Here is a 22067-nt window from a genome sequence, read left to right as displayed (position 1 = left end):
AGTTCTTACTAGAACCAGGAAGTATGACCATATTAGCCCGGTCCTGTCAACACTGCACTGGCTCCCTATCAAGCATCGTATAGATTTTAAAATATTGCTTATTACCTATAAAGCCCTGAATGGTTTAGCACCTCAGTATTTGAATGAGCTCCTTTTACATTATAATCCTCTACGTCCGCTACGTTCTCAAAACTCAGGCAATTTGATAATACCTAGAATATCAAAATCAACTGCGGGCGGCAGATCCTTTTCCTATTTGGCGCCTAAACTCTGGAATAACCTACCTAACATTGTTCGGGAGGCAGACACACTCTTGCAGTTTAAATCTAGATTAAAGACCCATCTCTTTAACCTGGCATACACATAACATACTAATATGCTTTTATTATCCAAATCCGTTAAAGGATTTTTAGGCTGCATTTATTAGGTAAATCAGAACCGGAAACACTTCTCATAACACCCTATGTACTTGCTACATCATTAGAAGAATGGCATGTACGCTAATATTTGTCTGTTTCTCTTTTGTTCCGAGGTCACCGTGGCCACCAGATCCAGTCTGTGTCCAGATCAGAGGGTCACTGCAGTCACCCGGATCCAGTATGTATCCAGACCAGATGCTGGATCAGCACCTAGAAAGGACCTCTACATCCCTGAAAGACAGCGGAGACCAGGACAACTAGAGCCCCAGATACAGATCCCCTGTAAAGACCTTATCTCAAAGGAGCACCAGGACAAGACCACAGGAAACAGATGATTCTTCTGCACAATCTGACTTTGCTGCAGCCTGGAATTGAACTACTGGTTTCGTCTGGTCAGAGGAGAACTGGCCCCCCAACTGAGCCTGGTTTCTCCCAAGGTTTTTTTTTCCTTGCCGCTGTCGCCTCTGGCTTGCTTAGTTGGGGACACTTCATCTACAGCGATATCGTTGACTTGATTGCAAATAAATGCACAGACACTATTTAATTGAACAGAGATGACATAACTGAATTCAATAATGAACTGCCTTTAACTATCATTTTTTCATTATTGACCCCGTTTTCCTAATGAATGTTGTTCAGTTGCTTTGACGCAATGTATTTTGTTTAAAGCGCTATATAAATAAAGGTGACTTTGACTTTTGACTTTATTATCTCGTTCGAGAGCTAAATGAATGAGTAAACCGGGTCAGTTGGCAATTTAGCATGTCAATCTCTCAAAATGCAAAGCGCAGTTATAGGTAAAATTTAAATTAAATTTATGCATTTAGCAGACGCTTTTATCCAAAGCGACTTACAGTGTATTCAGGCTATCAATTTTTACCAATCATGTGTTCCCAGGGATTTAAACCCCCAACCTTGCATACAAGGACATAACTAGCATACAGAACAGAACATATTTGGGGGAAGTCGTGGCCTAATGGTTAGAGAGTCGGACTCCCAATCGAAAGGTTGTGAGTTCGAGTCCCGGGCCGGCAGGAATTGTGGGTGGGGGGAGTGCATGTACAGTTCTCTCTTCACCTTCAATACCACGACTTAGGTGCCCTTGAGCAAGGCATCGAACCCCCAACTGCTCCCCGGGCGCCGCAGCATAAATGGCTGCCCACTGCTCCGGGTGTGCGCTCACAGTGTGTGTGTGTGTTCACTGCTCTGTGTGTGTGCATTTCGGATGGGTTAAATGCAGAGCACAAATTCTGAGTATGGGTCACCATACTTGGCTGAATGTCACTTCACTCACTCTCTCTTTAGACCTTAAATCCCCGATTTATGAATGTGAATAAATAATATACGAACTGTCTGACAAAACAATTAAAATGCTAATTATGCAAGAAAACCTTGTGCTTTGTTCATCTGAACAACTTAATTAGACTTTATATATTGAATGCGATTATGCACACATTTTAATAAAGCCAAATCAGTTTTTGCCACAAGTGAATACGTTCGTCGACTTAAGACATAACACATAATACACTCTTTTTCGCCACCTGCTGGCATATTTTGTGTAATACGAAGAAATGGTCACTGAACGAATCAGTGAACGAATCTTTTTGGTGAACGAACTGAAAATGAACTAATCTCTCGAAAGAATCATAATTTCCACCACTAATGCACATGCACCAAACGCCTAGAAAAAAGGCCCTTTTTGCGCTGCGTCATCATGCCTAATTTGGTCTTAATCCGGCCCTGAAGGCGGTGCATTGTCATTGAGACTCTCCTATGATGAGTTCACAGCTGAGCGGACATTTCACTCGTTGGCTTCAGTGTCATATTTGCATATGCCAGAGTCTACTGGAATTCATGATTGGTTGACAGCAAATTTCAAATATTAAATGGAACGATAAAATAACGTTATTAACCGGTTATTGGCCATTTCAAATTTTCGATTCTGTTCGGAACTATAAAAATTGATTTCGTTTCCGTTTCTGGTTGTGTTCCTGTCAAAATTTTGTTCGTTTCCGGTTTTCGTTTTCGTTCCTTGAACTGGTTCGGAGCCCTGAACTTAATGAGAGTATGATAACCAGAAAATGAACGTTTTCCTCTTCATTGGGATTAGGGTTGAATGCTTAGGGGCATCGTGCTCGGTTTTGTTTGGATTTAGGAAATGTAATAAAATAAATTATATTGCCCATCCATCAGTGTTACAAGTATCCCAGGCACATTGTTTTTACATTTTTATAGCATAAAAACCATTAAACCGATGTGAGCTTCGGATCTTCCAATGTTTCTCGATGGCGCTGAAAGTGCTCCCCGTGTGGCTGATACTCGACTGCCATTGGCTCATCTGCGTTTGAGGGGAGGGGCTTATCCAATAGGTCAATTCTGCGGGAAATCTGCAACACTGGCTTGACTTGGCAACACTGCCCTGCATGTCATGACTGAAGTATTGAGTATTTATGTCTTTACCACATGGAATTGCAGGACTACCATATCATTGTAATGAAACATGAGGCTTGCAAAAACATTTCATTCATGATGCATCTGCCATGTTACTTCAGCGGATATCCATGTCAAGCCGTGGTCACACTACACTTTTCGTTCCATTGAATTCCATTCATACATTAGAATGCATCAGACCGGAAATGCAAGCCCATGCAAAAAGTTCAAACTTGGTGAATTCTGGCCTGTGAATTAGCATTACGTGATACTGTGTGACCAACAGCAGATCGATACATAACAGCTTGACCTCCTATCTGAATTAAAATAATATAAATCTAAAACTGCAGTGCTGCAGGAAATGGATTTGATTGTGTTTTTACATTTTAAGGTGTATTATTATTGTTTGTGTGTTGAATTTGTTTTTGTTTTTTAAATGCTGCAAAGCATGATGTCATGTCCCGACCCCAAACGAATTTTGCACGCTCAAAGTGTAGTGTGACCACAGCTTCATAGCAACCGCATCTCTACTGAAAAGACACTCACAGCTGGGCGTTTTCTGCAGAGCACCTGCCATTTTCAGCTGGCTAAAAAACGCTTTGGTGGACACAACTGAGTTTCACTTTGTTCTTCATTAAGGTATTCATTAGTATTGCTTTCATCAGTAGTGCAATCATAGAGAACCCTTAGAAGGGATTTAAGATGTGAAGAAGAGATAATAAAAATAATACACCACAGCAGCCAGATTTATCCACTCAAATGTGTCAAGACAACGGTCAAAGCTTTCAAGAACTACATGTGACAAACTTCAGAACTAAATGTTACCACAGTAACTGCTTACAGAAACAGTGACTGCATTTTTGGAGAAGTTTTAATTTCTTCGTTGCATGACAACACACAGAGATGCTACAACACAAGTTGAATATTTGTATGTGTTTTTAAGAACAATCTGATACCAGCCATTAGTCATTCCCCATCTTTCTTTCTTTTCAAACAGCTTAAACTCTTCTGGCTCTTTACTGCCATTCAGCATATCTGTCTTTCTTCAGAGCAGCTGTTGAGCAGCTGTTTATCTGTACTCAGGCATACTGACGCTGTCAATATAGACAGATGTATAATGTTCCTGTGACGGCTTTTCTTACCTGTGGTATCTTCTGATCCCAAGGAGACCAGTAATCCAGAGGCGAGTCCCAACAGCATAATCCACATCCCGATGGCTGGTGAGGAAATCTCTGTGTGAATCCAGAGGGTGTACAGTAGAGCTTAGAGTTTGCTGTCAGTTTGGAGTTTTGTAAGGTGAGATTTCAGTGTCACAGCTAATAAAGATCAGAGGAAAGGGAGGTGCATGCTTCAACACACCCCTCTATATTTCCCCATCCACTCGCCTTCACTCTCTCTCTCTCTCTCTCTCTCAGGCCTCTGTGAGCCTGACACTTTTAGTGTGTTAGTTTGGTAAGTGACCATGATTATCTGTAAATCGCTGACTGACGTAATTCTTGAATCTTCCTTCACCTCTAAATCACCCTGCTACTGATTCTCGTCATGCTTTACATTTATTTTGGCAGTCAAATAAAATTAAACTGTATGATTCAAACCAGTGCTAAAGAGATGAACAGTCACTTGAATTTTTGTTTTGTTTTGTTTCTTTTTTTCAACATATTTAAACATGTGTTGGTCTTTTTGTGTGAGTAGAAAAGATGCAAAGATGGTGAAAATAATTTTGGCAAGGGGAAAGTTTCCAAAAACTACACAGTACAACGACTGTCAGCTTACAAAGAGATCTCATGCACCGGGTCAATATAAAAAAAATATTCAGGCACAAACCAAATGAAAAAATACATGAAGCCTATTTAAGGATGAGCAAGATTTGTGACATTATTATATGTATTATTTTCAACACATTTCCCCACAAATTCTCATTAATGCATTAAACTATATATATATATATATATATATATATATATATATATATATATATATATATATATATATATATATATATATATATATATATATATATATATATATATATAAAGTTAAGAAATATTATTATGCAGTGATTTTTTTTTCACTTCCAAATTAGAAGCAGCACATCTACAACACAAGCATTTATCTTCCACATCAGTGACTTATTGAAATAACCCAAATGATTTCTCGGTTTAAGATTAACAACAGGAAGTTTCTTTGAAAAACAACAACAGCCGACAAACACAACAATATGAACAAACCTGACATTATTAGCTACATTTCAAGTTTCTCACTGTCTTCTTGTGAAAAACAGAAACTGCTTTTTGAATGAAGGTGAATTGCTTCATTGATCTTACTGCTGTTGCAGTCACAGGTCATCATGCTGTGTTGTCAACAGTACTGTTGTTATGAACAGAGTAAACAAGACACTGTCACTTCCTGTAGAGAGCTGTTGGTTTCATAGTGTTATGATTCCATACTCTGCTATGGTGATGCACAAAAACAAATGTACACAAAAACCCCTAAAGACGGATTAAGTAAAGATGAGTCTAGTCGAATGCAATTTCACTTTAACACTTTATAGTGCCTAATTTAATGTTTGTGCCATAAAGCTAATTTAAATTCACAATTAAGACATATATGAGGCACAAATCATATGGCTGCTACTACAACACTTTACTGCTCATAACGATCTGACAAAGTACAAAAAAATAAACAAATAAGTAAACATTTCTTCCCAGAAATGAAAAATACTCTCAACATTAACAAAACATAGAAAGCAGTGTGTATGAGAACAATTGAAGTCAATTCAACAGTTTCTGGTTGCTCCAGTTCAAGTTTGGTCAAGAAATTAATATATAGGTACGATTTATTTTAATTTTGAAGTGTGAAAGATGGCAGATGGCAGAAGAGTTGAGTTCGTCATGAGTTCAGGTAAGTGGAAACAACGATGCACAGCATGCCCTCTACACAAGAACTGAAGATGTGCTAAATAATGCTAACTATGTAGAGTTATTTAGAGTCTGGTTCCTGCTGGAATTTTGCTGTAAGTATTAAATTATTATTAAACATCTTACAAAGAATTCTAAAGAATTGCATTTTCACAAAATCACACTGAACTGGAAAAAACAGGAAGTGGTTGTAGTGGTTGCAGTTTTGCAATCTCACCATGGTAACACAAAAGTTTAGATGCCAATGAAACACTTCTAAGCAAGGAATTATCAATATAACCTTGCTTATCTAGTGTTATTTACATCCAACCGCTTTTAAAAGTTTACTGATGATTTAGGTTATTTCACCAAACCTACAGACCAAACTGACTGAACATTGACATATATAAACTGAATTTCTTTCATTAATATAATCAAATAAATGCATTTATATTATTGATATTATTTAGTAATTCATTAGTATTATATATAGTAGAACTGTATTAACATTAATTTTAAAACGAATAAACTATCAACTATCATCATTTTTAATGAGTGAATTCAAGCAGGAAATACATCAGCAAAGGCCAATAGTTTTGATATCAGGGCTGACTATTTTTCAGTATAAATAATTACATGATTTGCTCATTAATTAATCAATCTAAGAAAAAAACTAAACAAATGAAAAATTATAAAATGAATTGTTGCAGACAGGGCGTTGAATAAAAAACACACAAAAAAAGGGGGCTTTAAAAGTCACCATTATTTCAACACACACTTTAGTATTCTGTCTAGATTATGTTTCTGGTCCACCCAAAGATTAAAAAAACTCTCATCATTTACTCAGTCTTAATGCCACACCAGATGTTTTTGACTTTCTTCTCAAAGAAAGATTTAGTCCATATAATGCAAGTGTAAAAGTCACAAAGTGAACAAAATGGTCAAATGTAACATCTAAGTATTTTTCTTATAGACGTTGCTTCACTTCAGAAGACATTGATTGATCAGCTGTAGTCACATGGACTACCACTGTTCACTTTGTGTAGTTTTCAAACATCATCTTTGGACGTCCCATACACACTTACAGTATATGCAGAGATTATCATATGGGTTTATTTTTGTCTTTTTTTTCTGAAAGTCTTTGTTAATCATTTATATACGCAATGACTTGTTGGTGTAAAATATGGGGGTTCCCTATAAGGACTGTATTTTCTGTGAAATAAGAAAAAAAATTTGCTGAGAAAAAAAACTAAACAAATGAACAATTACAAAATGAATTGTTGCAGACAGGGCGTTGAATAAAAAACACACAAAAAAGGACTGTATTTTCTGTGAAATATATGTGCGTGTTAAAATCTTGCTAATTACTTATATAGCCCGAATGGTGTGGCTCCTCAGTACTTGAACAAGATCTCATCAAAATATATAGTTCTTCTCATATGCTGCGATCTCAAAACTTTTGATCAAATAGCCAATCTGAAATAGATTATCTATCTATCCTTTATCTAGAATATCAAAATCAACTGCGGACAGCAGATCCTTTTAATATTTAGAGCCAAAACTCTGGAATAACCTACCTAACATTGTTCGGGAGGCAGACACACTCTTGCAGTTTAAATCTAGATTAAAGACCCATCTCTTTAACCTGGCTTACACATAACACACTAATAAACTTCTAATACTCTAATCTTTTAAAGGATTGTTATGCTGTATAACGACTGCATCAGTTTGTCTGTTTCATTCTTATTCCGAGTTGACTGTAATCAGATGGTGAGAGGAAATGAGAGTGAAATCTTGCAGATGTGTCTTTGCAGCTATGGTAATGTTTTTTTTTTTTTAAATCTGGGTGTTAGTAACAGTCTGACAGTTGTTCCCCAAACACTCTGTCACCTAATTTACTTGTTGGACGAGAAGCATATATTTAAAAACAACAAATAGGTGTGTCTGTCTCAGGCACTACACAAGAAACATGACTTTATAAAGGACTCCAGTAAAAACACTGAAATGTAAAGTCTCAGCTTGCTGTGTCCCTGTGGAGCCATACGGAAAGATAATATATTCACATATACGTGAAGCACTGTTAAATATATTTTTAAAATATATTTTAAAAATACACGTTGCGTGTGTCTTTACATAGGCTTTTTGTGAAATTATATACATGCCTTATATAATTTTTAATCAGTGTGTTTTTGCAAGCATTTTATTTCTACACTTTACAATTTTTAAAGCTATTATATTATATTATGTTATCAGTGTTACAGCTTGCTGGTGTGTGAATGAAGGCGCACGAAGGAGAAGATATACTAAAGGGTACTTTTAATGATCGCGGGAGAATAAGGGCACAGCCAACATAATACAATACATCAACTCAGCATGCAACATCACTACATCAATCACGGACAAGGAGGAACTCAAAAGACAGGGTATTTAAACACGAGGGAGAAATCAGGTGAATGGAGACAGGTGGGGATTAATCATTTAACCAAACAAGAAAAGATGACCAAATAAGGGAACTGAAAGTCCATGTACGTAACAGTTCGCCCCCTCCTGGAACGGTGCGTCCTCGCACTGCAAGAGGAATACCAATACTGCAAGAGGTGGGTGTGGAGCAGGCAAGGGGGAGGCAAAGAGGGAGCAAGGAGCTTAGAACCAGGGTGGAGTAGATGGAAGAAGGAGCCAGGGGAGGAGCCCGGAGCAGGAGGAGCCAGATGGTGCTCCAGAGACCAGCCAGGATGATGATCCATGGTGGAGTCAACGGCGGGAGGAGCCATGGTGGAGGAGGAGCCGACGACACCAGGGGCCGACTGACGGAGACTGCGCCTGTGGGTGAGGAGCCCAAGATGGAGCAGAGCAGCCACAGAGCCAGGGTGATGCAGAGGGTCCGGAGGTCCAAGGCAGCGCTGAAGGAACCGGCGACCGAGGCGGAGGCAGGGCTCCAGAAGCCTGCTGCGGAGTCGGCGTGACTGAGAACGGAGGTGGAGTCGGAGGGAAGGAGGAGCCTGACAGAGCCAGAGGGATGGAATGACGAGGTGAAGCCATAGGAGTGGAGTCCCGAGGCGGCAGATGGTCGACGACTGACCAAGGTGGAGCCGGAGGGACGAGGGAGCCCGGTGGAGCAGGTCGGATGACGGGCCACGGTGAAGACGAGGGATCAGGGTGCCAAGGCGGAGCCGCAGGGTCGAAGGACCGAGGTGGAGTCCAGGGCTCGGAGGCTGGAGGCAGAGACAGGGAATCCACACGCCAATGCGGAGCTGGAGACTGGAAGTCCCTTGGTGAACCATCGCGCCCAGATGGCACTGACTGAGGGTGGGCTGCGGGACTGACTGGCACCAGAGGAGATGAGGTCGAGGAACTGGCTGGTCTAGGAGGAGATGAGAGAGGGAGTCCAGGAGGAAACACAGGAGGAACCGGGCTGGACAGAGCCAGCGGAGAAACATGAGATTCAGGGCTGGACGGAACCAGCAGAAATGGAGCAGAGGAACTGACTGGTCTAGGAGGAGGTGGGAGAGGGAGGCTGGGAGGGAACACAGGAGGATCAGGGCTGGACGGAACCAGCAAAGAAACAAGAGGATCAGGGCTGGACGGAACCAGTGGAGAAACAGGAGATTCAGGGCTGGGCGGAACCAGTGGAGAAACAGGAGATTCAGGGCTGGGCGTAACCAGTGGAGAAACAGGAGATTCAGGGCTGGGCGGAACCAGCGGAGAAACAGGAAATTCTGGGCTGGATGGAACCAGCAGAGAAACAGGAAATTCAGGGCTGGGTGGAACCAGCGAAGACACAGGGGATTCGGGTAAAACTCACTGAACAAGTCTATAAGGTCCATTTGAAAAAGGTCCATTAATTCCTCCATATAATTTGAAAAAAAACAATTGCAGCTCACCCTCAGTCACAGGAGTGTGGGCAGGGCTTTCCTCCATGCCCTCGATCTCCACCAGTAATCCCACGATGCACGGTGTTGCCGGCTCACACACCTGGTCAGTCGCGCTCTCGAATCCTTGCTCCCCGACAGTGATTGGCTCGGGCTCTGCGGCTGCGATGGGCTCTGGCTTTCGCTCCGTGCAGCAGGATGGCGGCTGGCTGGTCTCTGGTTCGGGAGTGGGGCTGGAGATATCCTCTTCAGTGGTGCAGATGGTGAACGAAGATCCATTTTTCTCCAGCACCCACTCCACGAAAGCGGTGAAATCCTCTCTGGGACCGCTGGCTGGCAGGCGTGCCTTACACCGCTCGCTCAGGCTCAGTTGGGTCCATGATTCTGTTACGGCTGCTGGGTGTGTGAATAAAGGCGCATGAAGGAAAAGATATACTAAAGGGGACTTTTAACGATCGCGGGAGAATAAGGGCACATCCAACATGATACAATACATCAAATTAGGATGCAACATCACAACATCAATCACGGACAAGAAGGAACTCAAAAGACATGAGCGTTAGGGCGTTAGCACTCATTAGCTTGTCATTAGCGTTCTCATTCGAACCTATTGCTGTTTTTCTTTTCTCCTCTCCTCTCTCTCGCTCCAGTTTTTCACAAGTTCATCAAACAACCGCAGTAAGAATATTTCATCAAGCACGGTGAGTAATGGCTTCGCCTGTTATTGTTATTTGCACCTCTTGCCACATGTACAGTTTATCTATCTCTGTCGCTGATGAGGGATTCACATGTGATAAATGCAGGGAAATAGTTAGGCTGACAGAGAAGATTTCAGAATTAGAGAAAAAAAGGGGGCTTTAAAAGTCACCATTATTTCAACACACACTTTAGTATTCCGTCTAGATTATGTTTCTGGTCCACCCAAAGATTAAAAAAACTCTCATCATTTACTCAGTCTTAATGCCACACCAGATGTTTTTGACTGTCTTTCTTCTCAAAGAAAGATTTAGTCCATATAATGCAAGTGTAAAAGTCACAAAGTGAACAAAATGGTCAAATGTAACATCTAAGTATTTTTCTTATAGACGTTGCTTCACTTCAGAAGACATTGATTGATCAGCTGTAGTCACATGGACTACCACTGTTCACTTTGTGTAGTTTTCAAACATCATCTTTGGACGTCCCATACACACTTACAGTATATGCAGAGATTATCATATGGGTTTATTTTTGTCTTTTTTTTCTGAAAGTCTTTGTTAATCATTTATATACGCAATGACTTGTTGGTGTAAAATATGGGGGTTCCCTATAAGGACTGTATTTTCTGTGAAATAAGAAAAAAAATTTGCTGAGAAAAAAAACTAAACAAATGAACAATTACAAAATGAATTGTTGCAGACAGGGCGTTGAATAAAAAACACACAAAAAAGGACTGTATTTTCTGTGAAATATATGTGCGTGTTAAAATCTTGCTAATTACTTATATAGCCCGAATGGTGTGGCTCCTCAGTACTTGAACAAGATCTCATCAAAATATATAGTTCTTCTCATATGCTGCGATCTCAAAACTTTTGATCAAATAGCCAATCTGAAATAGATTATCTATCTATCCTTTATCTAGAATATCAAAATCAACTGCGGACAGCAGATCCTTTTAATATTTAGAGCCAAAACTCTGGAATAACCTACCTAACATTGTTCGGGAGGCAGACACACTCTTGCAGTTTAAATCTAGATTAAAGACCCATCTCTTTAACCTGGCTTACACATAACACACTAATAAACTTCTAATACTCTAATCTTTTAAAGGATTGTTATGCTGTATAACGACTGCATCAGTTTGTCTGTTTCATTCTTATTCCGAGTTGACTGTAATCAGATGGTGAGAGGAAATGAGAGTGAAATCTTGCAGATGTGTCTTTGCAGCTATGGTAATGTTTTTTTTTTTTTAAATCTGGGTGTTAGTAACAGTCTGACAGTTGTTCCCCAAACACTCTGTCACCTAATTTACTTGTTGGACGAGAAGCATATATTTAAAAACAACAAATAGGTGTGTCTGTCTCAGGCACTACACAAGAAACATGACTTTATAAAGGACTCCAGTAAAAACACTGAAATGTAAAGTCTCAGCTTGCTGTGTCCCTGTGGAGCCATACGGAAAGATAATATATTCACATATACGTGAAGCACTGTTAAATATATTTTTAAAATATATTTTAAAAATACACGTTGCGTGTGTCTTTACATAGGCTTTTTGTGAAATTATATACATGCCTTATATAATTTTTAATCAGTGTGTTTTTGCAAGCATTTTATTTCTACACTTTACAATTTTTAAAGCTATTATATTATATTATGTTATCAGTGTTACAGCTTGCTGGTGTGTGAATGAAGGCGCACGAAGGAGAAGATATACTAAAGGGTACTTTTAATGATCGCGGGAGAATAAGGGCACAGCCAACATAATACAATACATCAACTCAGCATGCAACATCACTACATCAATCACGGACAAGGAGGAACTCAAAAGACAGGGTATTTAAACACGAGGGAGAAATCAGGTGAATGGAGACAGGTGGGGATTAATCATTTAACCAAACAAGAAAAGATGACCAAATAAGGGAACTGAAAGTCCATGTACGTAACAGTTCGCCCCCTCCTGGAACGGTGCGTCCTCGCACTGCAAGAGGAATACCAATACTGCAAGAGGTGGGTGTGGAGCAGGCAAGGGGGAGGCAAAGAGGGAGCAAGGAGCTTAGAACCAGGGTGGAGTAGATGGAAGAAGGAGCCAGGGGAGGAGCCCGGAGCAGGAGGAGCCAGATGGTGCTCCAGAGACCAGCCAGGATGATGATCCATGGTGGAGTCAACGGCGGGAGGAGCCATGGTGGAGGAGGAGCCGACGACACCAGGGGCCGACTGACGGAGACTGCGCCTGTGGGTGAGGAGCCCAAGATGGAGCAGAGCAGCCACAGAGCCAGGGTGATGCAGAGGGTCCGGAGGTCCAAGGCAGCGCTGAAGGAACCGGCGACCGAGGCGGAGGCAGGGCTCCAGAAGCCTGCTGCGGAGTCGGCGTGACTGAGAACGGAGGTGGAGTCGGAGGGAAGGAGGAGCCTGACAGAGCCAGAGGGATGGAATGACGAGGTGAAGCCATAGGAGTGGAGTCCCGAGGCGGCAGATGGTCGACGACTGACCAAGGTGGAGCCGGAGGGACGAAGGAGCCCGGTGGAGCAGGTCGGATGACGGGCCACGGTGAAGACGAGGGATCAGGGTGCCAAGGCGGAGCCGCAGGGTCGAAGGACCGAGGTGGAGTCCAGGGCTCGGAGGCTGGAGGCAGAGACAGGGAATCCACACGCCAATGCGGAGCTGGAGACTGGAAGTCCCTTGGTGAACCATTGCGCCCAGATGGCACTGACTGAGGGTGGGCTGCGGGACTGACTGGCACCAGAGGAGATGAGGTCGAGGAACTGGCTGGTCTAGGAGGAGATGAGAGAGGGAGTCCAGGAGGAAACACAGGAGGAACCGGCCTGGACAGAGCCAGCGGAGAAACATGAGATTCAGGGCTGGACGGAACCAGCAGAAATGGAGCAGAGGAACTGACTGGTCTAGGAGGAGGTGGGAGAGGGAGGCTGGGAGGGAACACAGGAGGATCAGGGCTGGACGGAACCAGCAAAGAAACAAGAGGATCAGGGCTGGACGGAACCAGTGGAGAAACAGGAGATTCAGGGCTGGGCGGAACCAGTGGAGAAACAGGAGATTCAGGGCTGGGCGTAACCAGTGGAGAAACAGGAGATTCAGGGCTGGGCGGAACCAGCGGAGAAACAGGAAATTCTGGGCTGGATGGAACCAGCAGAGAAACAGGAAATTCAGGGCTGGGTGGAACCAGCGAAGACACAGGGGATTCGGGTAAAACTCACTGAACAAGTCTATAAGGTCCATTTGAAAAAGGTCCATTAATTCCTCCATATAATTTGAAAAAAAACAATTGCAGCTCACCCTCAGTCACAGGAGTGTGGGCAGGGCTTTCCTCCATGCCCTCGATCTCCACCAGTAATCCCACGATGCACGGTGTTGCCGGCTCACACACCTGGTCAGTCGCGCTCTCGAGTCCTTGCTCCCCGACAGTGATTGGCTCGGGCTCTGCGGCTGCGATGGGCTCTGGCTTTCGCTCCGTGCAGCAGGATGGCGGCTGGCTGGTCTCTGGTTCGGGAGTGGGGCTGGAGATATCCTCTTCAGTGGTGCAGATGGTGAACGAAGATCCATTTTTCTCCAGCACCCACTCCACGAAAGCGGTGAAATCCTCTCTGGGACCGCTGGCTGGCAGGCGTGCCTTACACCGCTCGCTCAGGCTCAGTTGGGTCCATGATTCTGTTACGGCTGCTGGGTGTGTGAATAAAGGCGCATGAAGGAAAAGATATACTAAAGGGGACTTTTAACGATCGCGGGAGAATAAGGGCACATCCAACATGATACAATACATCAAATTAGGATGCAACATCACAACATCAATCACGGACAAGAAGGAACTCAAAAGACATGAGCGTTAGGGCGTTAGCACTCATTAGCTTGTCATTAGCGTTCTCATTCGAACCTATTGCTGTTTTTCTTTTCTCCTCTCCTCTTTCTCGCTCCAGTTTTTCACAAGTTCATCAAACAACCGCAGTAAGAATATTTCATCAAGCACGGTGAGTAATGGCTTCGCCTGTTATTGTTATTTGCACCTCTTGCCACATGTACAGTTTATCTATCTCTGTCGCTGATGAGGGATTCACATATGATAAATGCAGGGAAATAGTTAGGCTGACAGAGAAGATTTCAGAATTAGAGACATGCATCCAAACTTTAATTGAGGACAGTAAGAATGTTAGGGCTCTAGATACGGCTCTGGATGCGTCTAGCTCAGGGATTCCTGTACATTGTTCGGTTCCAGAAACAGAGCCCCTGCAGCAGGGCAACTGGGTGACGGTGAGGCAGCGTAGTTGTGGGTCAAAACACCGCTCTTCTGTTCCGATCAAAACATTAAACAGGTTCTCCCCACTCAGTGATGCACCCACTGAGAAACCTGATGAAAGTGCTCTAGTTATTGGTGATTCTATTGTACGGAACGTGAATATAGAGACACCAGCCACCATAGTCAAATGTTTACCGGGAGCCAGAGTGCCTGACATCTTGGCAAATTTAAAAGTGCTGGCTAATGCTAAACGTAAATAAAGTAAGATTGTTATTCATGCCGGCTCTAATAATGTTCGACTTCGCCAGTCGGAGATCACTAAAAATAACATTAAAGAGGTGTGTGAACTTGCAAACACGATGTCAGACACTGCAATATGCTCTGGTCCCCTCCCTGCTTACCGTGGTGATGAGATGCATAGCAGATTGTCATCACTCAATGGCTGGATGTCTAAGTGGTGCCCACAGAATAACATAGGTTTCATAGACAATTGGACGAGCTTTTGGGGCAGACCTGACCTGTTTAAAAGAGATGGTCTTCATCCCTCCTGGGGTGGCGCCACTCTTCTCTCTAGAAATATGGCAAATAGTCTTAGTGTTTATACTTGACTAACTGGGGCCCAGGTCAGGAAGCAGACAGACTGGCTAAACCGACCGTCTGCTAGCTGCCTCCCGTCACAGAGGTCAGTTCATTCTCAGCACATAGAGACTTTTTCACCTAGATATCACACTATAGAGACTGAGTCTGTTCCCCGAACTAGAAAATACAAAAAATGTCCAAACCAAGTTAAGATTAACAATTTAATTGAGGTTCAACAAATAAAAAACAGAACCAATATGGATAAACAAATGATAAAGCTTGGCTTATTGAATATTAGATCCCTTTCTACGAAAACACTTTTTGTAAATATGATCACTGATCATAATATAGATGTACTCTGTTTGACAGAAACCTGGCTAAAACCTGATGATTACATTATTTTAAATGAGTCCACCCCCCAAGATCACTGTTATAAACATGAGCCGCGTCTAAAAGGCAAAGGTGGAGGTGTTGCTTCAATTTATAACAACGTTTTCAGGATTTCTCAATGGGCAGGCTTTACGTATAACTCGTTTGAAGTAATGGTGCTTCATTTAACATTATCCAGAGAAACAAATGTTAATGATAAATCCCCTGTTATGTTTGTACTGGCTACTGTATACAGGCCACCAGGGCACCATACAGACTTTATTAAAGAGTTTGGTGATTTTACATCCGAGTTAGTTCTGGCTGCAGATAAAGTTTTAATAGTTGGTGATTTTAATATCCATGTTGATAATGAAAAAGATGCATTGGGATCAGCATTTATAGACATTCTGAACTCTATTGGTGTTAGACAACACGTTTCAGGACCTACTCATTGTCGAAATCATACTCTAGATTTAATACTGTCACTTGGAATTGATGTTGATAGTGTTGAAATTATTCAGCCAAGTGATGATATCTCAGATCATTATTTAGTTCTGTGCAAACTTCATATAGCCAAAATTGTAAATTCTACTTCTGGTTACAAGTATGGAAGAACCATCACTTCTACCACAAAAGACTGCTTTTTAAGTTATCTTCCTGATGTATCCAAATTCCTTAGCATATCCAAAACCTCAGAACAACTTGATGATGTAACAAAAACTATGGACTCTCTCTTTTCTAGCACTTTAAATAAAGTTGCTCCTTTACGCTTAAGGAAGGTTCAGGAAAACAGTATGACACCATGGTATAATGAGCATACTCGCACCCTAAAGAGAGCAGCCCGAAAAATGGAGCGCAGCTGGAAGAAAACAAAACTAGAGGTATTTCGTATTGCTTGGTGGGAAAGTAACATATCCTACAGAAAAGCATTAAAAACTGCTAGATCCGATTACTTTTCTTCTCTTTTAGAAGAAAACAAACATAACCCCAGGTATTTATTCAATACAGTGGCTAAATTAACGAAAAATAAAGCCTCAACAAGTGTTGATATTTCCCAACACCACAGCAGTAATGATTTTATGAACTACTTTACTTCTAAAATCGATACTATTAGAGATAAAATTGCAACCATTCAGCCGTCAGCTACAGTATCACATCAGACAGTGCACTATAGACCCCCTGAGGAACAGTTCCACTCATTCTCTACCATAGGAGAGGAAGAATTGTATAAACTTGTTAAATCATCTAAACCAACAACATTTATGTTAGACCCTATACCATCTAAGGTCCTAAAATAGGTGCTTCCAGAAGTCATAGATCGTCTTCTGACTATTATAAATTCCTCATTGTCATTAGGATATGTCCCCAAAACCTTCAAACTGGCTGTTATTAAGCCTCTCATCAAAAAACCACAACTTGACCCCAAAGAACTAGTTAATTATAGACCAATCTCGAATCTCCCTTTTCTGTCCAAGATACTAGAAAAGGTGGTATCCTCACAATTATACTCCTTAGAGAAAAATGGTATATGTGAGGATTTCCAGTCAGGATTTAGACCGTATCATAGTACTGAGACTGCTCTCCTTAGAGTTACAAATGATCTGCTCTTATCATCTGATCGTGGGGTGTATCTCTCTATTAGTTTTATTGGATCTTAGTGCTGTGTTTGACACAATTGACCACAGCATTCTTTTGCATAGACTTGAACACTTTGTTGGCATCAGTGGAAGTGCATTAGCATGGTTTAAATCGTACTTATATGACCGCCATCAGTTCGTAGCAGTGAAGGAAGATGTATCCTATCGATCACAAGTGCAGTATGGAGTACCTCAAGGCTCAGTACTAGGGCCGCTACTCTTCACGCTTTATATGTTACCCTTAGGAGATATCATCAGGAAACATAGTGTTAGCTTTAACTGTTATGCTGATGATACTCAGCTCTATATTTCTTCGCGGCCCGGTGAAACATACCAATTTGAAAAACTTATGGAATGCATAATTGATATAAAAAACTGGATGACGAGTAATTTCTTACTGCTAAATTCTGAAAAAAACAGAGGTGTTAATTATAGGATCGAAAAACTCCGCTTGTAATAACCTAGAACAATGTCTAAGACTTGATGGTTGCTCTGTCAATTCTTCGTCATCAGTTAGGAACCTAGGTGTGCTATTTGATCGCAATCTTTCCTTAGAAAGCCACGTTTCTAGCATTAGTAAAACTGAATTTTTCCATCTCAAAAATATATCTAAATTACGGCCTATACTCTCAATGTCAAATGCAGAAATGTTAATCCATGCATTTATGACCTCAAGGTTAGATTATTGTAATTCTTTATTGGGTGGTTGTTCTGCACGCTTAGTAAACAAACTACAGCTAGTCCAAAATGCAGCAGCAAGAGTTCTTACTAGAACCAGGAAGTATGACCATATGCACTGGCTCCCTATCAAACATCATCAAAATCGTATAGATTTTAAAATATTGCTTATTACTTATAAAGCCCTGAATGGTTTAGCACCTCAGTATTTGAATGAGCTCCTTTTACATTATAATCCTCTACGTCCGCTACGTTCTCAAAACTCAGGCAATTTGATAATACCTAGAATATCAAAATCAACTGCGGGCGGCAGATCCTTTTCCTATTTGGCGCCTAAACTCTGGAATAACCTACCTAACATTGTTCGGGAGGCAGACACACTCTTGCAGTTTAAATCTAGGTTAAAGACCCATCTCTTTAAGCTGGCATACACATAACATACTAATATGCTTTTAATATCCAAATCCGTTAAAGGATTTTTAGGCTGCATTAATTAGGTAAACCGGAACCGGAAACACTTCCCATAACACCCTATGTACTTGCTACATTATTAGAAGAATGGCATCTATGCTAATATTTGTCTGTTTCTCTCTTGTTCCGAGGTCACCGTGGCCACCAGAACCAGTCTGTGTCCAGATCAAAGGGTCACTGCAGTCACCTGGATCCAGTACGTATCCAGACCAGATGGTGGATCAGCACCTAGAAAGGACCTCTACATCCCTGAAAGACAGCGGAGACCAGGACAACTAGAGCCCCAGATACAGATCCCCTGTAAAGACCTTGTCTCAGAGGAGCACCAGGACAAGACCACAGGAAACAGATGATTCTTCTGCACAATCTGACTTTGCTGCAGCCTGGAATTGAACTACTGGTTTCGTCCGGTCAGAGGAGAACTGGCCCCCCAACTGAGCCTGGTTTCTCCCAAGGTTTTTTTCTCCATTCTGTCACTGATGGAGTTTCGGTTCCTTGCCGCTGTCGCCTCTGGCTTGCTTAGTTGGGTCACTTCATCTACAGCGATATCGCTGACTTGATTGCAAATAAATGCACAGACACTATTTAACTGAACAATGATGAACTGCCTTTAACTATCATTTTGCTTTATTGACACTGTTTTCCTAATGAATGTTGTTCAGTTGCTTTGATGCAATGTATTTTGTTTAAAGCCGGCAGCCATATCACCCTAGAGCCCAAGACCGGTTTCCCACTGAAGCTAAGCAGGGCTAAGCCTGGTCAGTACCTGGATGGGAGACCTCCTGAGAAAACTAGGTTGCTGCTGGAAGAGGTGCTAGTGAGGCCAGCAGGGGGTGCTCACCCTGTGGTCTGTGTGGGTCCTAGCGCCCCAGTGTAGTGATGGGGACACTATATTGTCAACAAGCACCGTCCTTCGGATGAGACGTTAAACCGAGGTCCTGACTCTCTGTGGTCATTAAAAATCCCAGGATGTCTTTCGAAAAGAGTAGAGGTGTGACCTCGGCATCCTGGCTAAATTCGCCCATTGGCCTCTGACCATCATGGCCTCCTAACAATCCCCATATCTGCTGATTGGCTTCATCACTCTGTCTCCTCTCCACCAGTAAGCTGGTGTGTGGTGGGCGTTCTGGCGCACTATGGCTGCCGTCGCATCATCCAGGTGGATGCTGCACACTGGTGGTGGATGAGGAGATACCCCCAGACTATGTAAAGCGCTTTGAGTGCCTAGAAAAGCGAGTTTAAGGCGGACTGCCACCGGGCTAATGATCTTGGTGACAGTAAACGGGCCAATAAATTTTGGAGCCAACTTATTAGATACGGAGCGGAGAGGAATGTTCTTAGTAGAAAGCCACACTTTTTGACCCACGACGTATACGGGAGGCGTAAACCGGTGGCGATCGGCTTTGGCCTTAGTGCGCACCCCCACTTGGAGTAGAGTCTTGCGGGCTCCTGTCCAAGTGCAGTGACACCTCTGGACGAAGGCGTGAACGGAGGGGACCACGACTTCGGATTCCAGACTGGGAAAAATAGGTGGCTGGTAACCTACACTACACTCAAAAGGAGATAGGCCCGTAGCTGATACTGGTAAGGTATTGTGGGCGTACTCCACCATAGACAATTGTTGGCTCCAGGAGGAAGGATTCTTGGAGACCAAACATCGCAACACCCTTTCCAAATCTTGGTTGGCTCTCTCGGTTTGACCATTGTTCTGGGGATGAAACCCTGAGGACAGACTTACAGTCGCTCCCAGCAATCTACAGAATTCTCGCCAAAATTTGGACACAAATTGGGGTCCCCTGTCGGAAACCACGTCTATCGGGAGGCCATGTAAACGAAAGACGTGATCTATGACGGTCAACGCTGTCTCCTTGGCTGAGGGTAATTTGGGCAAGGGAATAAAGTGGGCTGCCTTCGAGAACCGGTCCACCACGGTTAAAACTACCGTGTTGCCCTGGGAGGGCGGGAGTGCGGTAATGAAATCTAGAGCAATGTGGGACCAGGGTCTCGAAGGGACTGGCAGCGGTTGAAGTAACCCATCAGGGGGCCGATTGGAAGTCTTACCAGTGGCACAAACCGAGCAAGCCAAAACAAAACTGTGAATGTCGCGAGCCATAAGTGGCCACCAGAATCATTGCTTGACTAAAAATCTAGTGTGGTTAACCCCTGGATGGCAAGCTACATTAGAGCAATGTCCCCACTGGATAACGTTGGACCTTAATCCCTCCGGCACAAATAAGCGATTCGGTGGGCACCCGGACGGAGGCGTTACCCCTTCTAAGGCCGTTCTGACCTTCGATTCGATCTCCCATGTGAGTGCGGAGACCACTAATGTGATAAAATACACTCGGGAGTGGACGGGCGTTCGGAATGGTCAAAAATACGTGACAAAGAGTCGGGTTTAATATTTTTTGGAACCTCAGCTGTGTCTGACCACCTGAACGCAGTCTTGGCGGAGGTCAAGGTGGTCAGAGGTGCGGCTAGTTGGCTGAAGTTGCGAATAAAATGCCGGTAGAAGTTGGCGAACCCCAGAAACCTCTGTAGGGCCTTACGGGAATCTGGACTTGGCCACTCTACTACAGCCTTAACCTTCTCGGGATCCATGCGTATTCCCTCAGTCGACACGATATACCCCAGAAATGGAATTGACTGTGCATGAAACTCACATTTCTCCGCCTTGACAAAAAGCCCATTCTCTAGCAACCTCTGAAGCACTTGTCAGACGTGCTGCACATGTTCCTGGAGAGAAGAAGAAAAAATCAATATGTCGTCCAGGTAGACATATATGGACTGATCAATCATATCTCGCAGCACGTCGTTGACGAGTGCCTGGAAGACCGCTGGGGAGTTGGAAAGCCCGAAGGGCATGACCAAATATTCAAAGTGCCCTCTGGGGGTATTAAAGACGGTCTTCCATTCATCCCCCTCCCTGATACGGACCAAATGATAAGCATTGCGTAAGTCCAGTTTTGTGAAAATTGACGCTCCTTGCAACCTCTCGAAGGCGGAAGACTTCAACGGCAAAGGATAAGTATTCTTTACCGTGATGTTGTTCAGTCCCCGGTAATCAATACAAGGTCGCAGTGATCCGTCCTTCTTTCCCACAAAAAAGAACCCCGCCTCCGCAGGAGAAGAGGAAGGGCGGATGAACTTCGAAGCTAGAGAATCAGAAATATATTTTTCCATAGCCTCCCTTTCCGGACCAGAAAGTGAATATAATTTGCCTTTAGGCGGAGACTTACCTGACAATAAATCTATGGCACAGTCGTAGGGATGATGCGGAGGAAGAGAAGCAGCACGAGACTTACTGAACACTTCCTTCAAATGGAGGTACTCCACGGGCACGTTAGACAAATCCACCCCCTCCTCCTGTAACACAGACATAGACACAGACGCACAGGCAGACACTAAACCAGACTCATGACACTTTTTACACCAGGAAAGAATGGAATTGGAGGACCAGTCTATTTTGGGGTTATGGAGGAGGAGCCAAGGGTGACCGAGGACTATGGGTGCCAGGGGAGAGTCAAGTATGTGGAAGGAAATAGTTTCAGAGTGATTGTCTGATGTGATGACGGTGATGTCTTCAGTGATGTGCGAAATGGCTGGGAGTTTCTGTCCATTGAGGGCGTGAACCGTGATGTGGTGCGGAAGGGCTCTGAGGGGAATGTGGAGTCTGTGTGCCAGTGTGTCGTCCATGAAATTGCCCTCTGCCCCTGAGTCCAGTAGTGCTTGACAGTGGTGGGTCTGTGCTGACCATCTCAGTCTTACCG

General features: G+C 43.0%; 1 protein-coding gene across 2 annotated transcripts in view; it reads right to left on the bottom strand.

Moving 5' to 3' along the window:
* cd44b (CD44 molecule (Indian blood group) b) overlaps positions 1-22067 on the bottom strand; it is a 137140-nt gene that overhangs the window by 23842 nt on the left and 91231 nt on the right. Inside the window, exon 2 of one of the 2 annotated variants that reach the window (XM_059546374.1) lies at positions 3992-4079. In XM_059546374.1, the coding sequence (XP_059402357.1) occupies positions 3992-4058 (67 nt within the window). In that variant the 5' untranslated portion in view covers positions 4059-4079. Of the gene's footprint in view, positions 1-3991; positions 4172-22067 lie in introns of those variants that run through there. The other variant, XM_059546373.1, reaches the window with a different exon arrangement.

The sequence above is a fragment of the Carassius carassius genome, chromosome 50, assembly GCF_963082965.1.
Source record: "Carassius carassius chromosome 50, fCarCar2.1, whole genome shotgun sequence".
NCBI classification, from domain to species: Eukaryota; Metazoa; Chordata; class Actinopteri; order Cypriniformes; family Cyprinidae; genus Carassius; species Carassius carassius.
This window is presented reverse-complemented; position numbering and strand designations above follow the sequence as displayed.